The sequence below is a fragment of the Penicillium mononematosum genome (genome assembly GCF_028829835.1).
Source record: "Penicillium mononematosum strain IBT 11891 chromosome Unknown utg000003l:1.0-8172316.0:1.0-8177699.0, whole genome shotgun sequence".
Classification (NCBI taxonomy): Eukaryota; Fungi; Ascomycota; class Eurotiomycetes; order Eurotiales; family Aspergillaceae; genus Penicillium; species Penicillium mononematosum.
The window spans coordinates 2,279,446-2,297,859 of record NW_026643273.1 but is presented as its reverse complement, the minus strand read 5'-3'; the positions used below and the strand labels follow the sequence as shown (position 1 = coordinate 2,297,859).

At 47.5% G+C, this 18,414-nt stretch overlaps 7 protein-coding genes across 7 annotated transcripts; 5 read left to right on the top strand and 2 right to left on the bottom strand.

Annotated features, from left to right (window-relative positions):
• Positions 1-268: 268 nt before the first annotated feature.
• Positions 269-772, bottom strand: N7519_005825 (uncharacterized protein; the record flags this gene model as incomplete). The annotated part of the gene is made up of 2 exons (XM_057292601.1): positions 269-661; positions 722-772. 2 exons carry the CDS (start codon positions 770-772, stop codon positions 269-271), a joined length of 444 nt encoding a protein of 147 aa, XP_057147412.1.
• A 666-nt stretch (positions 773-1,438) lies between these two features.
• On the top strand, positions 1,439-2,220 carry N7519_005824 (uncharacterized protein; the record flags this gene model as incomplete). The annotated part of the gene is made up of 2 exons (XM_057292600.1): positions 1,439-2,049; positions 2,082-2,220. Coding segments are annotated over 2 exons (750 nt in total), but the record flags the coding sequence as incomplete, so codon positions are not given.
• Positions 2,221-3,212: 992 nt separating this feature from the next.
• On the top strand, positions 3,213-4,430 carry N7519_005823 (uncharacterized protein; the record flags this gene model as incomplete). Its single annotated transcript, XM_057292599.1, has 4 exons — positions 3,213-3,476; positions 3,533-3,757; positions 3,808-3,950; positions 4,013-4,430. 4 exons carry the CDS (start codon positions 3,213-3,215, stop codon positions 4,428-4,430), a joined length of 1,050 nt encoding a protein of 349 aa, XP_057147410.1.
• Positions 4,431-5,016: 586 nt separating this feature from the next.
• On the top strand, positions 5,017-7,019 carry N7519_005822 (uncharacterized protein; the record flags this gene model as incomplete). Its single annotated transcript, XM_057292598.1, has 8 exons — positions 5,017-5,136; positions 5,185-5,255; positions 5,318-5,341; positions 5,395-5,484; positions 5,538-5,620; positions 5,674-6,071; positions 6,143-6,472; positions 6,537-7,019. The coding sequence occupies 8 exons, from the start codon at positions 5,017-5,019 to the stop codon at positions 7,017-7,019; spliced, it is 1,599 nt and encodes a 532-aa protein (XP_057147409.1).
• Positions 7,020-8,541: 1,522 nt separating this feature from the next.
• Positions 8,542-9,654, bottom strand: N7519_005821 (C2H2-type zinc finger protein; the record flags this gene model as incomplete). Its single annotated transcript, XM_057292597.1, has 4 exons — positions 8,542-8,634; positions 8,693-9,176; positions 9,235-9,368; positions 9,424-9,654. 4 exons carry the CDS (start codon positions 9,652-9,654, stop codon positions 8,542-8,544), a joined length of 942 nt encoding a protein of 313 aa, XP_057147408.1.
• Positions 9,655-13,964: 4,310 nt separating this feature from the next.
• On the top strand, positions 13,965-15,216 carry N7519_005820 (TauD/TfdA dioxygenase family protein; the record flags this gene model as incomplete). Its single annotated transcript, XM_057292596.1, has 4 exons — positions 13,965-14,148; positions 14,248-14,577; positions 14,636-15,010; positions 15,062-15,216. The coding sequence occupies 4 exons, from the start codon at positions 13,965-13,967 to the stop codon at positions 15,214-15,216; spliced, it is 1,044 nt and encodes a 347-aa protein (XP_057147407.1).
• A 1,817-nt stretch (positions 15,217-17,033) lies between these two features.
• N7519_005819 (uncharacterized protein) lies at positions 17,034-18,017 on the top strand (the record flags this gene model as incomplete). The annotated part of the gene is made up of 1 exon (XM_057292595.1): positions 17,034-18,017. The coding sequence occupies one exon, from the start codon at positions 17,034-17,036 to the stop codon at positions 18,015-18,017; it is 984 nt and encodes a 327-aa protein (XP_057147406.1).
• Positions 18,018-18,414: the final 397 nt, after the last annotated feature.

Sequence of the window (18,414 nt, the reverse complement as noted above, 5' to 3'; positions counted from 1 at the left end):
TCATGTACAACTATTTTACAATGTGAAGGGAGGTATTCTTACTTCTAGTGTGCTTGTGATGCAACTGTTTGTGAGATTCCTTTCATTTAGAAGATTCAAATTTGAAAAACAAATGGTATGGTCAACACCATCCATTTCACATCTGAGCACATTGACACCGCAGTACAGAGACCCCCCCCAGATTCAACTCCTCCCTCTGTTTCTTTCATTCTCTCTCTGGGGGAAAGCTTCAGTGTAGGGCGGCGTTGTGGCACGAGTGGTAAACTACCTACTCAGCCAGGTTGTTGGCGGAAATCTCATCATCGATGTTCTCGATGGAGCGGACTCTGCTTAATCTGCGTCCTTGGTAAACACAAGATATCCTCTCTGCTTCCTGAGTATACGCAAGAGCGGGCTCGGGCTCGGGGGCAGCCATGGCAGCAGTCTTGCGGTGCTTAGGAGGCGAGTCGGGCTTGGCAGGTGCGTCCTTGGTCGCGCGACGCTTGGTAGAAGCACGTGCCTTGGGTGCAGTGTTGCTATCCTCAGGCTTGAAATTAGCAGCCTGAGTAGCAGACTCATTTTTTTCCATAAGCGCCAAAAGGTTATTCTTGGCACGCCAGTAGTTGGCCTGGGCAGAAGTCTTCTTAACACCGGCGAGGGCGGCAAGCTTCTCGGAGTCAATCTATGAGATAAATATTATTAGATGGAACTAGGGATCTATAAGATGGGTGTGAGTACCGACCTTGCCATTGTGGCACAGGCTACCGAGGATCAGTAGTCTCACATCGGCCATGCTCAGCTCAGCGAGCTTCTCATCAAGCTTGATTTAGGTAGTCATTTCGTTGGCTTTAGATAATGAGCAGTCAGTCAAACAGATCTCAGAATGATGAATGATGAACGATAACATACCAATGTAGACGAAGTGATAAAGATGATTTGGAGGATAAGTGAGAGATGGTTAGATGGATAGCAGGAATGAGAGACGAACAAGAAACTGAGAGAAAATCATCGAGCGTGAAAGTCGCGCAAACAGTAGGAGATTTTTGGAACGATCAAACCAAAGTCTCGGCGTCGCAGTCGCGACGATGACAACTCCAAGTTGTTTAACTACAGTTGATCCGACAGCGCTTTCCGGAAGTGATACTACCTAATGTAGGTATGATATTGTACTTTGTCCACACACTATATCTCATATATAATCTCGGAACTCTTGAGGCTATATGCCACTAGGGATATGGAGGAAGAAACACCTGGTATTCAAACTAGCAAAGCAGGGCCTTTATAAAGGCCTGATGAACAACAAAGCGCTCAGTCTGCCACCATAATAAGGCATCCACGTAGGATGGGATTATCTCAACGTGAAGGCTGGAAGGCCATTGTCAAACGAACTCCCCACCATGAATTTCTCGCCCCGTGGACGGTGTCTCGAACGTGTGAGACACGATTCGCTATCAACCAGAGACTTTCGCCAACTTCCTCATATACACCCTTGACCGCAGATCAAGCCTTCCATGTCCTCGCTGAGTTTGCGCTTTTGCATAACCTGGGTAGCCAATTCCCTATCGCGCTTATGACTGCCATAACACTCCCGACACATGAACACTATGGCTCGACTGTCCAACTTCCGCTTCCAAGATCATTCGGTGGTAAACAGCCCACTCCGATGGAGGCCATTCCAGCAATGTGGTCTAGTCTCAATGAAGAGCTGCCATATTACATGACCTTGAGTTGTAGCCCGGAAGTAGTGATGTCTACTCTTTGTGGCTCATTCTGGGAACCCAAAGTCCCGTGCAATCTCGTCGCTCCGTGGCTGCATCCACTTTTCAATGAGATACTACAACAAGATGAGAAGTCACCCACGGTTGGCGACTATTACGAAACCCTTGCTTTGATCGGAGCAATACGTCGACCAAATATAGGTGCTCTTTGGATTGGAGCAGTTGCAGGCGGACTAGCACCAAAAATCGGTAAAAAAGTGAAAACAGTCCATCCACCCCTCGACGCAGTTTTCTTTCCCTGGACTGGCTGTCTCCAGACCTTCATGGATCTTCCAGGTTCAGGTCCGTACACGTATGGAAGTCCTGAACAAATCTCAAGGCCAGACAGACGTATGGCGATTATTACACCTTCCTCAGACAGAAGATGACGAGCTATTCTTCAGAACAAGGCCTGGAACACCTTGGGGACCCCGGGGGTCATCCTCACCGAGGGACTATGCCCTTCGAGTCACTTCCCACTTGAAATGCGCACGACACGAGTACCAATACCACCATTGGAATTGGGAATTGGAGGGAGGTGTGATTATTCGGGATCAGGGGTTTTCAACAACCACAACGACCCTTTCAAAGGTAATAGAACATCCTTCCGACTTGATCGATATAAAGAAGCAAAGAAGATTTGCGAAGAGAGAACTTGACCAATTGGCTTCTGAAGAAGCCACACTATATATCTTCCGCTGGTTAAGCAACAATGCAGAGGGTAAACCCTCGGAGGCCATCTATCAGGATGAGTGACTCCGAGGCATTTGGGAGGATGAGGATGAGGACTGGGAAACAGAGGAGGCTGAAGATCGAGACTCCAGAGGGCTTGGTCAACTTGAACGAGTGAAAGCCTGGCTCAATTCAATCCACTGACAGAGTTTCTGTCAATTATGGCCTATATTATCAATTTATCACTGAGTGGAAGATGTCGTACTTTGAAACACAACATTAATATAAATAAAATATAGATCCACGAAGACCCTGATTCAGGGATGTGGAAGATGTGCAATGTATGTAAGATTGTGCCTCCTATCCAGGGTCTTTAAGAGCCAAGAAAACAAGAGTTCCAGACAAATTGCACACGCGACAGGACAGGGATAATGGATGACTCTACAGAGTACGAATTAAAGGATTCGGGAATTAAGAAGAAATTAATCCTAAATTGTTACGGAGTCCTCCGTACACAACTGTTCGCAACTAAGTGGAGAGTGATTCAGATTTACCACGAATAACGTGGCCTCATGGCGATCAAAGTTTGAACATCCCTGCTAAGCCCTGCAGATGCAATATCGGTGTTGCCCTTCCAGAGATTTTTATGTGATTAACTGCATATGGACACAACTCAGGGCCAATCATCTACAAGGCCTCGGATCCCGTGGAAATAGCCGGCTGTGTATTACACAACATGCGATTACTGCCCAGGTGCCCAGCACATGGGTTTGAGCTCATTTATTCTCTTCGATTCGTATCGCCATGCTCCCAGAGTTGAAAAACACCTGGACTCCTGCGGTCAATGTCTTGACATGGTTTATGCTGGTGACGGCGATTCTGAGCGTCTTGACTCGTCTGGGGACAAAATACTTCATTTTTCGCAAGTGGACATTTGACGATGGTCTTGTCACTACGTCGATCGTGTTCTGCATCGCGCAGTCAATTGCTGTCTCGAAGGCGACGGAGAATGGACTTGGACAGCACCGTGACATGCTGTCCGATGCCAAAATCGAAAGCATCATCAAGGTATGCGACAGACATGCCTTTTCTCGAACTATTGCTAATGCGACAAACGCCCAAAGGCTGAATACGCCGCGACCATTCTATTCATCACCAGCATTTGCTTCTCTAAGCTGTCCCTTCTGGTCTTCATTCGCAACTTGACTCCCGCACCCTTGGATCGCCGATTTGCGCTTGTGCTGGGAATATCGATCGCACTGTGGACTATTGCTAGCATTTTTACGGCTGCATTCCAATGCCATGTGCCGCAGACATGGAATTATCTACATGGGACTTGTTTCGACCGAGTGAGTAGTCGGTCCATCCTTCGCGACAGAAATCGCTGACCGTGTATCAGGGTGCGTGGTGGAATTATCTCGGCGTCACGAATATCTTGTCGGAGGGTGGGATAATCGGCCAAGCGCTGTTGGTGATCGTTCGTATCCAGACCGATTTCAGCAGAAAGGCTAGTTTGTTCAGTGTGTTCTTGGTCCGAATCATGTACGTGTCAAGACCAGACTCCGTATTGAGGAAAAACCGCTAACGAAGAGGGTTACTGGTAGCGTCATTATCGCGATTATTTTCCAACTCGCTTACGCTAGTCAAACTTCCTCGGGTGATTTCACCTTTGATGCCTGGTCCGTCGCAATCGCCACTCAAGTGGCTCAAGCCATGAGTATCGTCACAGCCTGTTCCCCCCAGTTCAAACCTTTCTTGGATAGTCTCCAGTCAACAGGAATGGGGTTGGGCATGACGAGTTCCAACAACAATGGCAGCAAACACAAGACATATGGCATGAGCACATTCAAAATATCCCGTCGCACTGCGGATACTCGAAGTGAGACTCACGAGTTAGTCTCAGTGCCCCACGAAGGGACTCATCGGGCTATGGTAACATCGGACGAGGACGCTGAAAGTCAGTCTAGCCAATCTAATATAATTGTGGAGACGACGTGGACGGTGACTGGAGGGACGAATTGATGAAGTGAAAGGGAGAAACATGTGAAAAGTCGAGCCGATCCTTCGATCCACCTGTTCCAGATTATCGCGCCTTTCCCGTTCGAGGCCATGGGTACAACATAAGTCTATAGGCACGGAGACTATCCCGAAAATCCACTATCCACTACGGAGTACAATTCATATAATTCACAGAATTCACATAATTCTCCGATATACAATTAATCCAAGTAATTAATTTTCCACTCTCGTATTACCCGGAGATTTGCCAATTTGGTGATCGGCTTCCCGGAGTAGCGTTCCCGGTGTACGGAGTAGGGCACATTGTTATTGTTATTGCTGGCCGTCTCCCTTGAAGAAATAATTTCCTGGCAATATCGATTAAGCAAGCCACATTATTCATGCCAATGCTCAAGTTTATTAGTCCTCATGCAACCCCTGCAATTGCTGCATTAGCGTCTAATGTTCCCCAACCACATGTAACCATGTGCCGAATTGGTTGCGCTAGTTATTAATTTTTTCTTGCCCCTTGAACTTCGATGGTAGCAGCCGACTCCTCTCTTTCTGATCTGTTCGTTTTTGCTTTTTCCTTGTCAATCACATATCCATTATGCGGTCTGAATATTCGAAGAAAATGCCGTCGGCGGGAGGAGAAGAGATTGGCGAATTATCAAGGAAGGAGCTTGATGATGCTAATCTTGCGCGCATGGGAAAACGTCCTGTCTTGAAGGTAGATCCTCTTTGAGAATACGTATCAGATATGGACTAACAAGGACAGCGCAACTTTGGCTTGATGTCAATGCTGGGTTTCAGTTGTACAATTCTGATTACCTGGGAGGGAATTGTCGTGTAAGTGCCCTTGGCAATGAATAGTAACCCCGAGTGAACATTGGCTGATGACTTTGACATAGGTTATTCTTGCAAGCATACCAAAAGTAAGAGATGCAGATGGGTTATTCACCCCGCAGTGCTAACAGACGTTACACAGTGGAGGCCCAGCTGGAGCTGTATATGGATTCCTCTTCGTTTGGGCTGGTGTCGCAGCTACCTTTGTGGTTCTAGCGGAGTTGGCATCAATGTATGAAATGATCTGTCTACTTTATCTATCTACCGAGATTAACCAGTCAATAGGGCACCAACATCTGGAGGGCAGTATCATTGGACATCCATGCTTGCCCCGCGATCGTGCATGAAACTCATGAGTTACCTGACAGGTGAGCAGAGAATATCTAGAGTTATGCAAAAGTCAAGCTAACATATTTCACAGGCTGGCTTACTGTCATTGGGTGGCAAGCCACATATGCAACCTCATGCTATTTGGTCGGCACCTTGATTCAAGGCTTGATCGTGCTCACGAACAGTACATATGAGCCCAAAAACTGGCATGGAACTCTTCTATTCTGGGCAATCGTGCTATTCTGTGTCGCCATCAACAGTGTCGGAGGAAAGCTCCTCCCTCGATTTGAGGGCATGATCTTGATCCTCCACATCCTTGGCTTCTTTGCGATTCTCATCCCCTTGACTTACATGGCCGATCACGGAAGTTCCAAGGAGGTCTTTACGCAGTTCCTCAATTTGGGAGAATTCCCATCCCAGGGACTGTCGTTCTTTGTCGGAATTGTCGGCTGTATCTATGCGTTTGCCGGCGGTGATGCCGCGGTTCATGTGCGTATATCCATCTCCTTCAAACTGCTCAAACATCGACACTGGGACTAATTCAAAATTTCAAACTCTAGATGTCTGAAGAAATCACGAATGCTGCCGTCGCAGTCCCCACCTCGATCATGCTGAGTGTCTTGATCAACGGATCCTTGGGTTTCGGCATGTTGATCGCCATGCTGTTTTGCAGCGGTGATCTCGGATCGGCCCTGGAATCACCCACTGGGTACCCGTTCATGGCGATTTTCAAGCAGGCTACAGGATCCACAGCCGGAACGGCGGTGATGGGCTCGATCGTTACTACCATGGGAGCCACGACATCAGTTGGCATGCTGGCGTCAACCTCGCGGCAATTCTGGTCCTTCTCGAGAGACCGCGGCATTCCCGGCTGGCGATTGTGGAGCCAGGTAAGTTATTCTTCCAACATCCTAAGCACTGTCAGGATTGTCAAATTAACTGTAAAAATCACAGGTCACCGAGCACTCTGCCGTCCCCCTATACTCCGTTTTGGCCACATCCGTAATTTCCTGCCTCCTCGCACTCATCAATATCGGCTCCGCTGTCGCCTTCAACGATCTCTGCTCCATGGCCATCTCCGGTCTCTACCTGTCATACATGGTGGTTGGCGGTCTTCTCCTCTGGCGCCGTTGCACGGGCGGGATCAGCTCTGTTCGCAGCAGCGATTCCGCTATCATCAACACCGCTGGCGCGAAGCTCGTCTGGGGCCCATTCCATCTGCCCGGCATCTGGGGTATCCTTATCAACGCCTGGGCTTTGGTTTACATGACAATTGCTGTCTTCTTTAGCTTCTGGCCACCTGCTTGGGCGGTGACTGTCCAGACTATGAACTTTAGTGTCGTCGGGACTATGGGAACCATCATCCTTAGTCTTTTCTACTACTATGTCCGTGCGAGAAAGGTCTATAGCGGGCCTATCATGGAGCACACTCTTTAAAACAGTACCGACGGGTTTGGAGGTGCTTCGTGAGTTGGAGCTTTCTGGTGTATATAATTTCTGTATAGTCTTGGATATATCTTGTGTTGCGCGGCATTTTGGATTAATCAAGAGAGAAAAGCTTGTTTATTGAATATATTCACTGAAGTACACATTCAACTTTATCAGACCCCTAATTCATAACGTAGTCTTTACCCCTGTGCGATGTGGGTCGGAGATCTGAATCTTGTGCATGGGTAACTGACTCTTAGTCCCAAGAGATAACACGCAAGGCTGAATGATAAAACGTCAAAGCGCACTACTGAAACATTGCCTATCCTAGGAGCCACGAGGATCGGCATCCGCCTTCGCACGTGCGGACAGAAACAGTTAAATTAAAGTATGAAACTTAAACTTAGCCTCCCACCGAGGTTGGATTTATTGCACCTCTGCGAGTGATCCGCCTTTCATACACCTGGAACCTGCTAACGAAACAGATAGACGTCGGGAAGTCTTTAATTCTTCGATATAGTATGGAAGCAGGCGTTGTCTTTGACCAGTCTTCGGTTGGCAGCATACGTTTTGAAAACATTCAGAGCCTAGACAAGACTACGAGAAACAGATTCACGACCAGCAAAGTACTATACTTCGCGAACCTAATCTACCTAGAAATTAAGAAAACTAGCGGTGAGATGCCATTGATGTCTTTCCGCGAGACATGTACAGAACGTACGGAGCAGCACAGGGTCATTGGCCATCTTTTAAAAGACCAAGAAAAGGCAAATATACCTAGAATTACCATTTTCACTAGAAGAATGCGCTAAGAGGCAAATCGTTAGTAGGCGCTGTTGGGTGGCACAAGAAGGCGCTTCGCCCGGTTGCCTTTTCGGGGCGCCAGAACCAACACCCAGGGCTACATGCAAGGGATATCACAACCGGCGCGCGAAGGATTCGAGGCAATTAAATCTGTTGTGAATAATACCGTCACAGGGCAATATTCTAGGCCGTTTGTACATCTAATGAATGGATCCAAACTGCAAAGGCGCACGCCTTGCAGATCATTCAACAGGCTCGTAAAGGGGCGCTTTCCCGGGCACAACAAGTGGAGCTGATACTTGAGCGGATTACATTGATGTACACACTATGAAGATGCGGTTGCAAGGTCTGTGAAAACTGTTGTCTGCATTTCCGTGGGTATCGTAAGTACATAATTAAACAACATTGATGGCATTCGGATAGCTGCCACAGACAGACTGGGGCCCCTAAATCGCAATTCGTGAACAACATGAGGGTAGCGCGTCTTCTTGCGCAGACAGGGTCTTGAATTAAAGGAGCACAAAGTATTAAATCAAACTAAGACTGAGAACGAACATTGTCATGGTATCATTAGTGAAGGAATGGAATAACGCCCCCAAGAGATCATGACCCTTCAAATAGTAGGGGATTCGCAATAGAGCAAACGAAAAGACGTGAGGGAGAGACAAAACGCTAAAGCAAATCGAAAGCCCAAACTAGTCGTATCAACCGCTGGTATGAGTAAATCTCAGCGGTTGTCGGATGGGTGGTTCATCTGCACTGGATGATCCTCGTATTGGAAATGGTGAGGTGGAGGCCATGAATAGAGCGGTAGTTGGTCCTAAACAATTATTAGCATTTCTCCTTTTTCTGGTAATGGTTTCCATGGTTCCACTCACTGGGCTCTCGATCTTTGTAAACGTAGGATCGGTCAACGTAGGATCGATATCAATATCCGAACTCCAAATCGCGGGGTTCATCTCCTGGTGGGGCGATGAAAAGGCCTCGGGCTTCAGGATGCTCCGGAGGTATTGATCGATGGCTGTCACCATCTCTACCGGCATGCCTGAGGCGGGATATTGGGGGTTCGAGAAAGAGTCGCTCGCGACGGGTGAGCTGCACATATCGTTCGTATAGGAATAGGGCGATGGGTGGTCATCAGCAGATGCAGAAGACTGGCTCTGGCCCCGGGCGTACTGGGGACATGAGATTGAGGAATCCATGCTGCCCCATACTCCAGAATAATTATTGACAGTATCCGCTTGAAATGGGATAGGAGGTGAATTCGCTGGTTGCGGCTGCATCTGCTGTTGTAGGCCCGTCCGTCGAGGTGATGTGTCGCTTCGCGCGTATGATGTGCTTTCTTTTGCTGCTGATGCCGCGCTTTTATTCAGGTCAGTCCATGGGTTCGATATTCTCTAACAGTTAGGGTGTTACTCACTGTCGACCTAAATGCTGAGCCAAGTAGTCCGGGCGATGGAATGCCTTTTTGCACCCTTCGTATGAGCAAGGGTATTTCTTTTTAGGCTCGTGGCTGAGCTCATGTCGTCTGCGGTGTTCAGCTCTGGTAAATACCTGCATGGTGGTGATCAGCGAGATAATTCATCTGCGAAATCCTTAGGGTGCTCACCTTCGGACATCCAGGGCACTGGCACGCATGAACTCTCTTGCCCTTCATGGCTTTGCTGACCCGGTGGGAGTTTGTTTGGGGAGGCGAAGAGACATTCACAGGTGGACCGGGGTACATCTCCGTTTGGCTTGCGTTATTGTGGTTGGCCAGTGTTGATGGCGCGGGAGTAGTACATTCCAGGTCGAGTGGTGGCGTAATGGAGTCGGTATATGGGGTGTTGAAGGTGGACATATTGTAGGTGTGTAAAGGCAAAATACTCTCAAGTGGCTGATGCGGCTCAATATGCCATTCGGGACGAAGTTACGCACGTTTAGATGTTGTGAAAGTTGTATGAATTCGAGTGGGGAGGTGACACAAAGAGATATCAGATGAGAAATAAAGAGAGAGGGAAAAGAGGGTTAATAAATCTTTTATTGTCGACAGCTCTATGGAGGGGTGGGTATCTCGGACGGTCTCGGTCGTATCTCTAAACCCTCCCACATGTACTGGTCGCCGATCAAGTACCTAATTAGTAAAATAATCGAGGACCAAGCTAATACTAAATGGTCAGCTAAAAAAACGCCTGAAACGGCCCAAAGAACGCCTGGCTATAATTTCCACCTGCAGGGATGTTTTAGGCCAAAAGCGAATGGAGCGACGTTCGGTGATTTTTCGACAATGACGGGGGATCACCTCGTCGATCAGAGCCTCAGCCTCCTGGATCAGTCGCCCACGTCGCTCAACAACCTTCATCCTATTGGGCTGTGATAGTCTCCACTTGGGCGTTTATGGGTTAATGCAGCCATCTCGAAGTCATTTGCTGCATGTTCCAATATCGAGTTGTCTCCAGTTTTTTCCCAAGAATGGGGTCTTTACCCATTAGGAAATCCAAACGATACCTAGGTAGGATCCTGCTCTAAACTACAGGGATCGAAAGGAGGGTTTGGTTTCGACAGTGGGGCCGTAGCCCTGATGATAGATTTGATGCCGATCAAATATGGACTCATCACCAAGGCGCGTTTGTTGCACCTGCGTTTCCCTCATCTGGTATGAGGATGTTCATCACTGTCAGTTTAAGAAATGTCAGGCTGTGTGAAGATGTATTTTTGGCAGATTGCACGTGGATCATTGCGGTGTAGAGTAAGTGGCATGATATTTTGCAGCAACCCGGCAGGCTGAGTCGAAATTCAGAACAACCAACACTAAGGGATATATGTGATTGGTTCAAGTACACCGGGAATTCTTTTTTTAAAAAAAGAAAAGGAAAAAAAGGAGGAAAGGGTGCGGGTTTACACATTCCGAGGTCGATCTGCACCCGAATGGTTGATCTACTCCCGTCGACTTTTCGCTAAAGAGGCTCAACACGCCCGGGCGAGGGCCCACTGGCCTTGGCGTCGAACATGCATATACGCGAGCCCACCCTAACCAATGGATCGTCCGCTGTGTATCCATGGATCCCTCCACTCCGAGCTTGGGTGGACACACGGGTAACTTTGACAATCCACTCGGTGTATACACTTCCTACTTCTTCTTTCTATACAAGATTAATATAGCAAGGCGAGCGCATGTCATTTTTTTTTCCCCTTGCAGTCTAATGGAATAGCCCTAGCATCCGGACTTCCCTCAGTCATACAATGAAACTTGGAGCGTTACATCGGGATGCTGGGGTCTTAGTACGTGGGGGCCAATACCATACAGATGCGTATCCATTCCCAAGCAACAGAAACATACAATATAGTTCGTAGGGCATAGCTAGTGTAATTACCGAAGACCATTCCTGTTTCCGCCATGTAATGTTCGGCAGTCGGCAAAATCATTTGGAACTGAAAATATCTCGAGTCTTGTGCTCGGGCTGGCCTTGCCATTTAAAGCAAGTCTCTCTCCACTTCCCCATCTGAACAAATGCTTCAAGCAGTGGCCAGTGCACATCATACTTACGTTTGACCGTTCGTCCCATTTAAATACATTTCCGACACATTTATTCGGGCAGTGTACTCCGTAAGTAGTAATTTCATTAACCGTATGAACCGATGAGGCATTTAAACCTTATCCTTCCAATTCCACATCCGAGATTAAAGGGAAACCTTGGAGTATTTGCGGTGTTCCATCTTTGAGACACGTTGAGAAATCTTAAATCCGGCCAAACACCGATGGCATTAAACCAATGGTGTCAACATAAAATCTCCGGCAAAGTCTAACTTCAGCCTTGGACATGGCTTACATGCTCTAGCCCTTGGCAGGGGCTGATTATTCTCATATTCCACAGCCACATTGCTTCGCCCATGCTAATTCGGGATACGAGGGGGGGTCAGAGATCGCCATTCAGAACCGTGACTTGGGCATAAAGTGGGGCTGGGTATGATATCCAAAGATTCTCCCCTGTCATACATCGAAGACGGCTGTCATTTACAGATGTTAAAATTTCACCTTGCAACTAGTGTCCCGCTTGGGGTTTGAGATTCTGACATTACCCTGCGACTTGTCGGGATACGAGTGTTCATAAAGCTTGTGTGAACAGCCGACTCCAGAGATCCACTACTCTACGGGGTAAATGACTCGGATTGGCCTTCTCGGTCCGGAATATGGAGTAAGAATCTTGAACATAAACGTACCCACTACCCCGTTTTGCCTACCCGTTTGCTGATTAAGTGTACTTACTCCCGAGGTCGCTCCTTGCGTAGTTCATCGCTTGATTTCTTTTTCTTTTCGGATTTCTTAAATTTTTTTTTTTCTATACACGTTTCCTTATTGTTTGGTATTTGGACCTTTTAAGGCTTTTAAAATGTGCTTTTTCCTCTCTTCCTTCAAACTTCGATGTCATTCAAATCACTTGGCTTATGGGACAGAGGTAAGGGCCCAATTCCCCGAGGTTTTCCCGCTTGATATAAGCAATATCAGACGTTGACCCTAGAAACATTTGAACGTTAGCGTGGATGTTGCTAAAGTAATACTCGGAATGAGTCTCAAATTATTTGAGATATGACTCAGAGTATGATCTGTCGCTCCGACTGGGTTCCTTTTGGACAGCCATGAATATTGCGGATATTCTTGCTGGATTCCTAGTTTTCGGACTTTTGCATCTCCGTGGTGTGCAAGGGGATGGTGACGGCTGCCTTTGCTGGAGGTGAGCAGACATTCTATGTAATCTAAAAGGGCGCATTACTCACATCAAGAACAGGGCCTTCGGACACACCTATTCAGCCTATCTGCATATGTTTAATGCCAACAGGATCATGTGGGACTGCTAATTGCTCTTGGTGTAAATCGGGCTGGTTCACTGCCCGGTAAGAATAGCAAACCTTTCGATCGTCATTGACAGCATTCACAGGGAAGAAACCATCATTGTCAATTTAGCATTTCCTGATGACCCAAGTAAATGGTCATGCCAAATAGAGAACCTCTTATGGGTTACAAAATCATGGCGCATGGTACTCAAGTTAACTGGAACTCCTGCAATTCCAACACTGTCTGATCCCGTATGGTCTCGGCTGCCATGTATAACATGTGTGTCCAAGAATCAGAAATTATTGCGTCCAATATCTACCGCGCTGGTTGGTCATGAGACTCCTTTTCTTTTCCGTATTTGTTCAGAGTGCTAATTTAGCTCAGGTGACGCTCCCCGCTACCGGAGAGGCAATAGTACTTCGGTGGGACTTGTTGTTTCAAAGACCTTCATATATTTGTTGACAAAGGTATACTATATTAGGCGCAATCAAAGCTTCGGCAGGAAATAAAACGCTACGACGGATAACGAAAAGACGTGTTACTTGGCAACCACTACGGATGAAGGAAATAAGCGACTGGTTTTTCGATTCGCCTATTGATTATCCCTCTGAGAATTGGGCCTCTGAGTCGTTTACATGTGAAGAAACGGGAAAAACCGACTTAGTCCGTTAGGACATGGAGGATACTCCGTACAATTTGATATTAAAGCAATAAACAAATATTCTAACTCGCTTATACTGCATAGTCCATAAAGCTCTGGTAAGCCTAGGTCTAAAACAAGACACTCTCGTTTTTTATGCGATTGGTTAGGCCCTACATGGCGTGCTTGAGTAAATTACATGCTTGCAGTATAATCTATATCCATCCAGCATATAGTTTATGAAAATAAGCGAGCAGGTCAATTATTTTAGCTTTATCTGATTGAACACAGCTTCTGGCTCTAACTGATGTAGGTATAGTGTCGTTTGTAATCAACGATGTTGCGCAACTTCCAGTAGATATGATCCCATCACCACGGCATTTTCAGATGGCAGGATGTCAGACAATTCTTGGGGAAAATGACGTATGTCAACTGTAACAACACGGATTCACCGTTACCTATCAATATGATCAACATATAAGACGTGCTTTCACTCTAACTGTACGACAACGTTCCAGATCTGCGGGGTTACGACAATGAGGCCTGGGCATAACAACAATACAGATGTCGCAAGCGGATAATCGGCAACGTCTAGTCGTCGCGAAGTATAAGATGGACTTCCTGGTCCCAGCTTTTACCTCTCTGCATCAACAAGCAACGCAATCCAGCAATAACTACTATATCCAAGACCCTTGCCATGACATCCGCTATCACCGAAACTGCACCTGTGGTGGCTCCCGTCGTTGAAGAGAAGATTACACTGACAGGTCTCGCACGTGAGCCTATCAAGTACAGCGGGACTCTCGATGCCTTCGAGTCCTTCGATGTCACTCCAGTTATTGGACGCGAATTCCCCAATGCCAACTTGAAGGACTTCCTGCGCGCCCCCCAATTCCGATGATCTGCTTCGGGATCTTGCTCTAACCAGTGAGTTGGCCCGGCGGCTTTGCGTGGCATATAGAGCTGACATAACATCTTAGTCTCACAACGAGGAGTGGTCTTCTTCCGTAAGCAGGATAGCCTAGACAATGACCTACAAAAGGAGCTTGTCCAGCGACTTGGTGAACTCTCGGGCAAGCCAAGCACATCCGGACTGCATATTCACCCAGTGGCAAACTCAGGTCGGGAACACAGTGTCAAAGACGATGAGATCAGTGTGATCAGTTCCGCTAGCCGAGAAAAGCTGTACAAGGACAGAAACACGCGCAAGCAGACTTCGCGCAGAGAGTGGCACAGTGACATCACCTTTGAGCCCATCCCTAGTGATTATACTCTCTTGCGTCTCACGGAGCTCCCGAAAACCGGTGGTGGTAAGGCCCCGTTGTATGCTCTCTTTGAAATGGTTCAGGGACACTAATTGTTTTCCAGATACCTTGTGGGCCTCTGGCTACGAGGTTTACGATCGTATCTCCGAGCCCTACCAGAAGTTCCTGGAGGGTCTGACCGCAACCTATGCGCAACCCGGTTTCAACGAAGTTGCCAAACGCAACGATTTCACAATCCACCCTGGTCCTAGAGGGGCACCTGAGAACGTTGGAGAGGAGCTCCGAGCTGAGCACCCTGTCATTCGCACCAACCCTGTAACCGGCTGGAAGAGTGTTTTTGCTGTCGGCACGCACGTGCAGAAGGTCAATGGTGTCTCTGAGGAGGAGAGCCGTCATCTTCTCGACTGGTTCGTGTCTCTCATCGTTGAGAACCACGACCTGCAGGTGCGCAATCGCTGGCAGAACCCGAACGATCTTGGTATGATCTCCTGTAGAAATTTGTGATTGCCGTATCTGACTGTTGTTGTAGCTATCTGGGATAACCGATCGGTATACCACGCTGCAACTTGGGATTATGACGGCCTTGGTCCGCGCACTGGACACCGCGCTGTCGGCCTCGGAGAGAGGCCATATCTGGACCCTAAGAGCATCGGAAGACGGGAGGCGCTCGCCAAGAGTGAATGAGTGGTTTCATCATGATATATGTCGACAGACCAGCCTCGTCGTGAGTTGGTTTGACGAAAATTCTTGGTTCAAGACAGAATTTACAAGTGCCTACATTAATTTTTCCTTATATAGTGACAGAACTTAAGGCATGGCGAGCGTATGTGTAAAATTCACAGTGGTAAAATCCTCTAAGCGAAAATAACAACTGTCCAGATTTGACAACGGTAGGACCATAGGCTAGTTAGATCCTATCTTGTCGAGTTCATTTGTTAACGTGCTAACTACGTCTTCAAATTCTAGCTTCTTCAGACCGTATCGTCGACTCAACGAACACAGCATCCCTAACGACGTCGACCCTCCTATACTGTCCCCCTTTGTGCGGAAACTAGATCCTATATAGGTTCTTAGAGACATACCTAACTACCTAGGTAGGAATCCGATCTGTGCCCTCCGAGACACTTGCCAGACTACACTCGCTTGAGAATTCTCGAGTACGACAAGCAGCTATACACACTAAGATTTGAAAGGTGGATCCTTGACACTATCAGGTGCGGCAAGCTTCATCAATTCCATCTAAGGTATGATCCAATTGCCGTTGTCGAGTTTGCCGGGAATGCGGTTCGGGATATACGCTAATATAGATACACTTTCTGGCTATTGGTTCTTCGGTAGGTGCGGGTCCTTATTGATCAATACCTTCACATTCGGATGATAACACCGCCAGACGAGACCGTTCATATCAGGCCAAAGACTATACAAATATGGACGATATGCTAGGGTCCTTCCCGGCAGATATCCCCTTGCCTACGTCACCTACCTTAGTGGTAAGGCTAAATTCATCGATTTTGCCAATTCAGACCCCATTTTCCCTTCTGGAGGTTCCATCAACCCCACTCGTGTACTTGATGGCCCTCCACTGCCCCAAACAGGGGAGAAGAGACGTCGGGTAGGGACCACCACAGTGGCACGTCGAATCAGACCCCGCTTTCAACCTCTCCGGTGCTAGATACCCCAGTTTGAACCTCAAAAACCTAGAGGACTAAGCCTATAAGTGAGACCGGAAGTGAGTTCAGAGTGAGAACCCCTAGCAATCAGGACCGGAAGTGAGGGCTAAGTGAGAGATCGTTTCTAGCAAGTGAGCCAGAAAGTGAGACCAAAGTGAGAGATAACCTAGTATCATTATCACTAGATCCGACCTCCGTTATACCGTCGGTCGAAACTGGGGGTGGGTGGGATACGACGATGGTACTAAGTTATCTTTCACTTTGCTCTCACTTGCTGGCTCACTTACCAGCTCACTGGCTGGTAAACTATCTCTCTTTGCCCTCACTTCCGGGCTCATAACTGACAGAACTCAAGGTACGGCGAGAGTATGTGTAAAATTCACAGTGGTAAAATTCTCTAAGCAAAAATAACAACTGTCCGGGTTTGACAATTTCCAACCTTAATTACTAAGCAAACAAACAGACCGGTCCACGGGTCCACGGGTCCACTCCATTTTAAAAAAAAGTATGGGCGAATCCACTCTTGATTGTGCCATTTTGTCATTATTAGCCAGCTGTTATACTCCATCCATATAAATTGCCAGAAATAGGGGTGATAAAGGACCGAGCTAGCAAGAGACCTGATTGGCCACATCGGATTGCAACCGACAGTGTGCAAATTTCTTGACTATATTGTACCTAGGTACATAAAACCTGGAGCTGGGTGCCGCCAACCTTCGGATTTCCTCTTCATATCTGTCACTGCCGCAAATAATTTCTGCCGAGCAAGGAGTTGTGTCCCTCGAGATTACTTCAAAGCCCCCTATATCAGCGCGCCCTATATCAGCAAGGATGAATCAATCACCCAACGATCCTTTTACGCGGGAAATTCAGCGACTGAGGGCTGATTATGAGGGAAAAAGAGCGCGGTCTGACTTGGGTTCTGCTAGTGGCCGACGGTTAATCGACCTCAGTTTGGGATTGGTTGACGGTGTGTTCTGCTACACGTATTGGTACGAGCACCAGTGCATCCGGCTGGCTGATATTCCCGGCACTATTTCTGGCGATATTCTCCGCCTACAACAAAATCTGCCCCACTCAGTCGACCAAGGCGATCATGAAATCATCGGTGACCAAGTACGTCCCCTCGTGAATACGCCACCGCTTCCAGAGCTAGATGACGACTCCGAGGAACTTGATACAATTCTTGCCTCGCTCCCAATTGTTGAAGTCGATTTGAGCAAACATTTTGTTAAGGAAGGCAAATATAAGAGCGAAATCAGCAATCTGCTCGAATGCCAAGGTGGATCTTGCCCGGGCGTGCCAAAATCATCCCACATCATTCAATTACTAGGAAAGTCGCCAGAGGGGAAGCTGGTTTTCGAAAAATTCAAGCCCCGATACGTCTTAGGGTACATTTATCCCCTCGCTGTCTACAAAGACTGGCTTTTGCAGATAATCTCCGGGTTGAAGAGGCTTCATTCTCTCGGGATTATTCATCGTGACATTCGCATCGATAATATTGTCTTCTCCTCTGATATATCCCGCGTGCTTATCTGTGATCTCGAGGGTCGTTGGGGAAATCGTCTGGCTCCTGAGGTTTCTCGCGAGCCGGTGTTGGACGCTGGCTGGACTGAGAAATCGGACATCTATGACCTCGGCTATCTTATAAAAGGCTTGATATACGGAAACGTACCGATAACAATGGCGGTGCAATGGTTTGTTCCCCCTCCTCTTGCTGCTGTTGTGGAAGCTTGTACGCGCAATAAGCCCGAAGAGCGCCCTAGTTTGGATGTTCTATACGCCATGGTTGAGAATATCAAGATTACTGCTTAACAATATATCCATGGATGAATCTTGATCACGTAATTTCACCTTCTGACTGGCCTGCTCGATGGCGGCTTTCCCGTCCTTGGACCGGCATACATCTCGGAAATCCTACCTGTTAGTCTTCAGGGTATCAGACTGGCAGCCAACAACTTTTCTCAGGTGGCTGAGTCGTTCATTGCAATCCGGATCTTGCGCGGAACAGAAACCCGGGCAGACAAGTGGGCGTACAAAATTCCTTTCATTACAGAATACCTTTTCCCCGTGCTCTTCATTCTTGGGGCTTTCTTTGCCCCTGAAACACCCTGGCTTTTGGTGAAGAAAGCACGTTATGAAGAAGCCGCAAAATCCTTAGAGCGTACTGGATATACTCAGGATCTCGACAATACCTTGGCTCATATGAAGG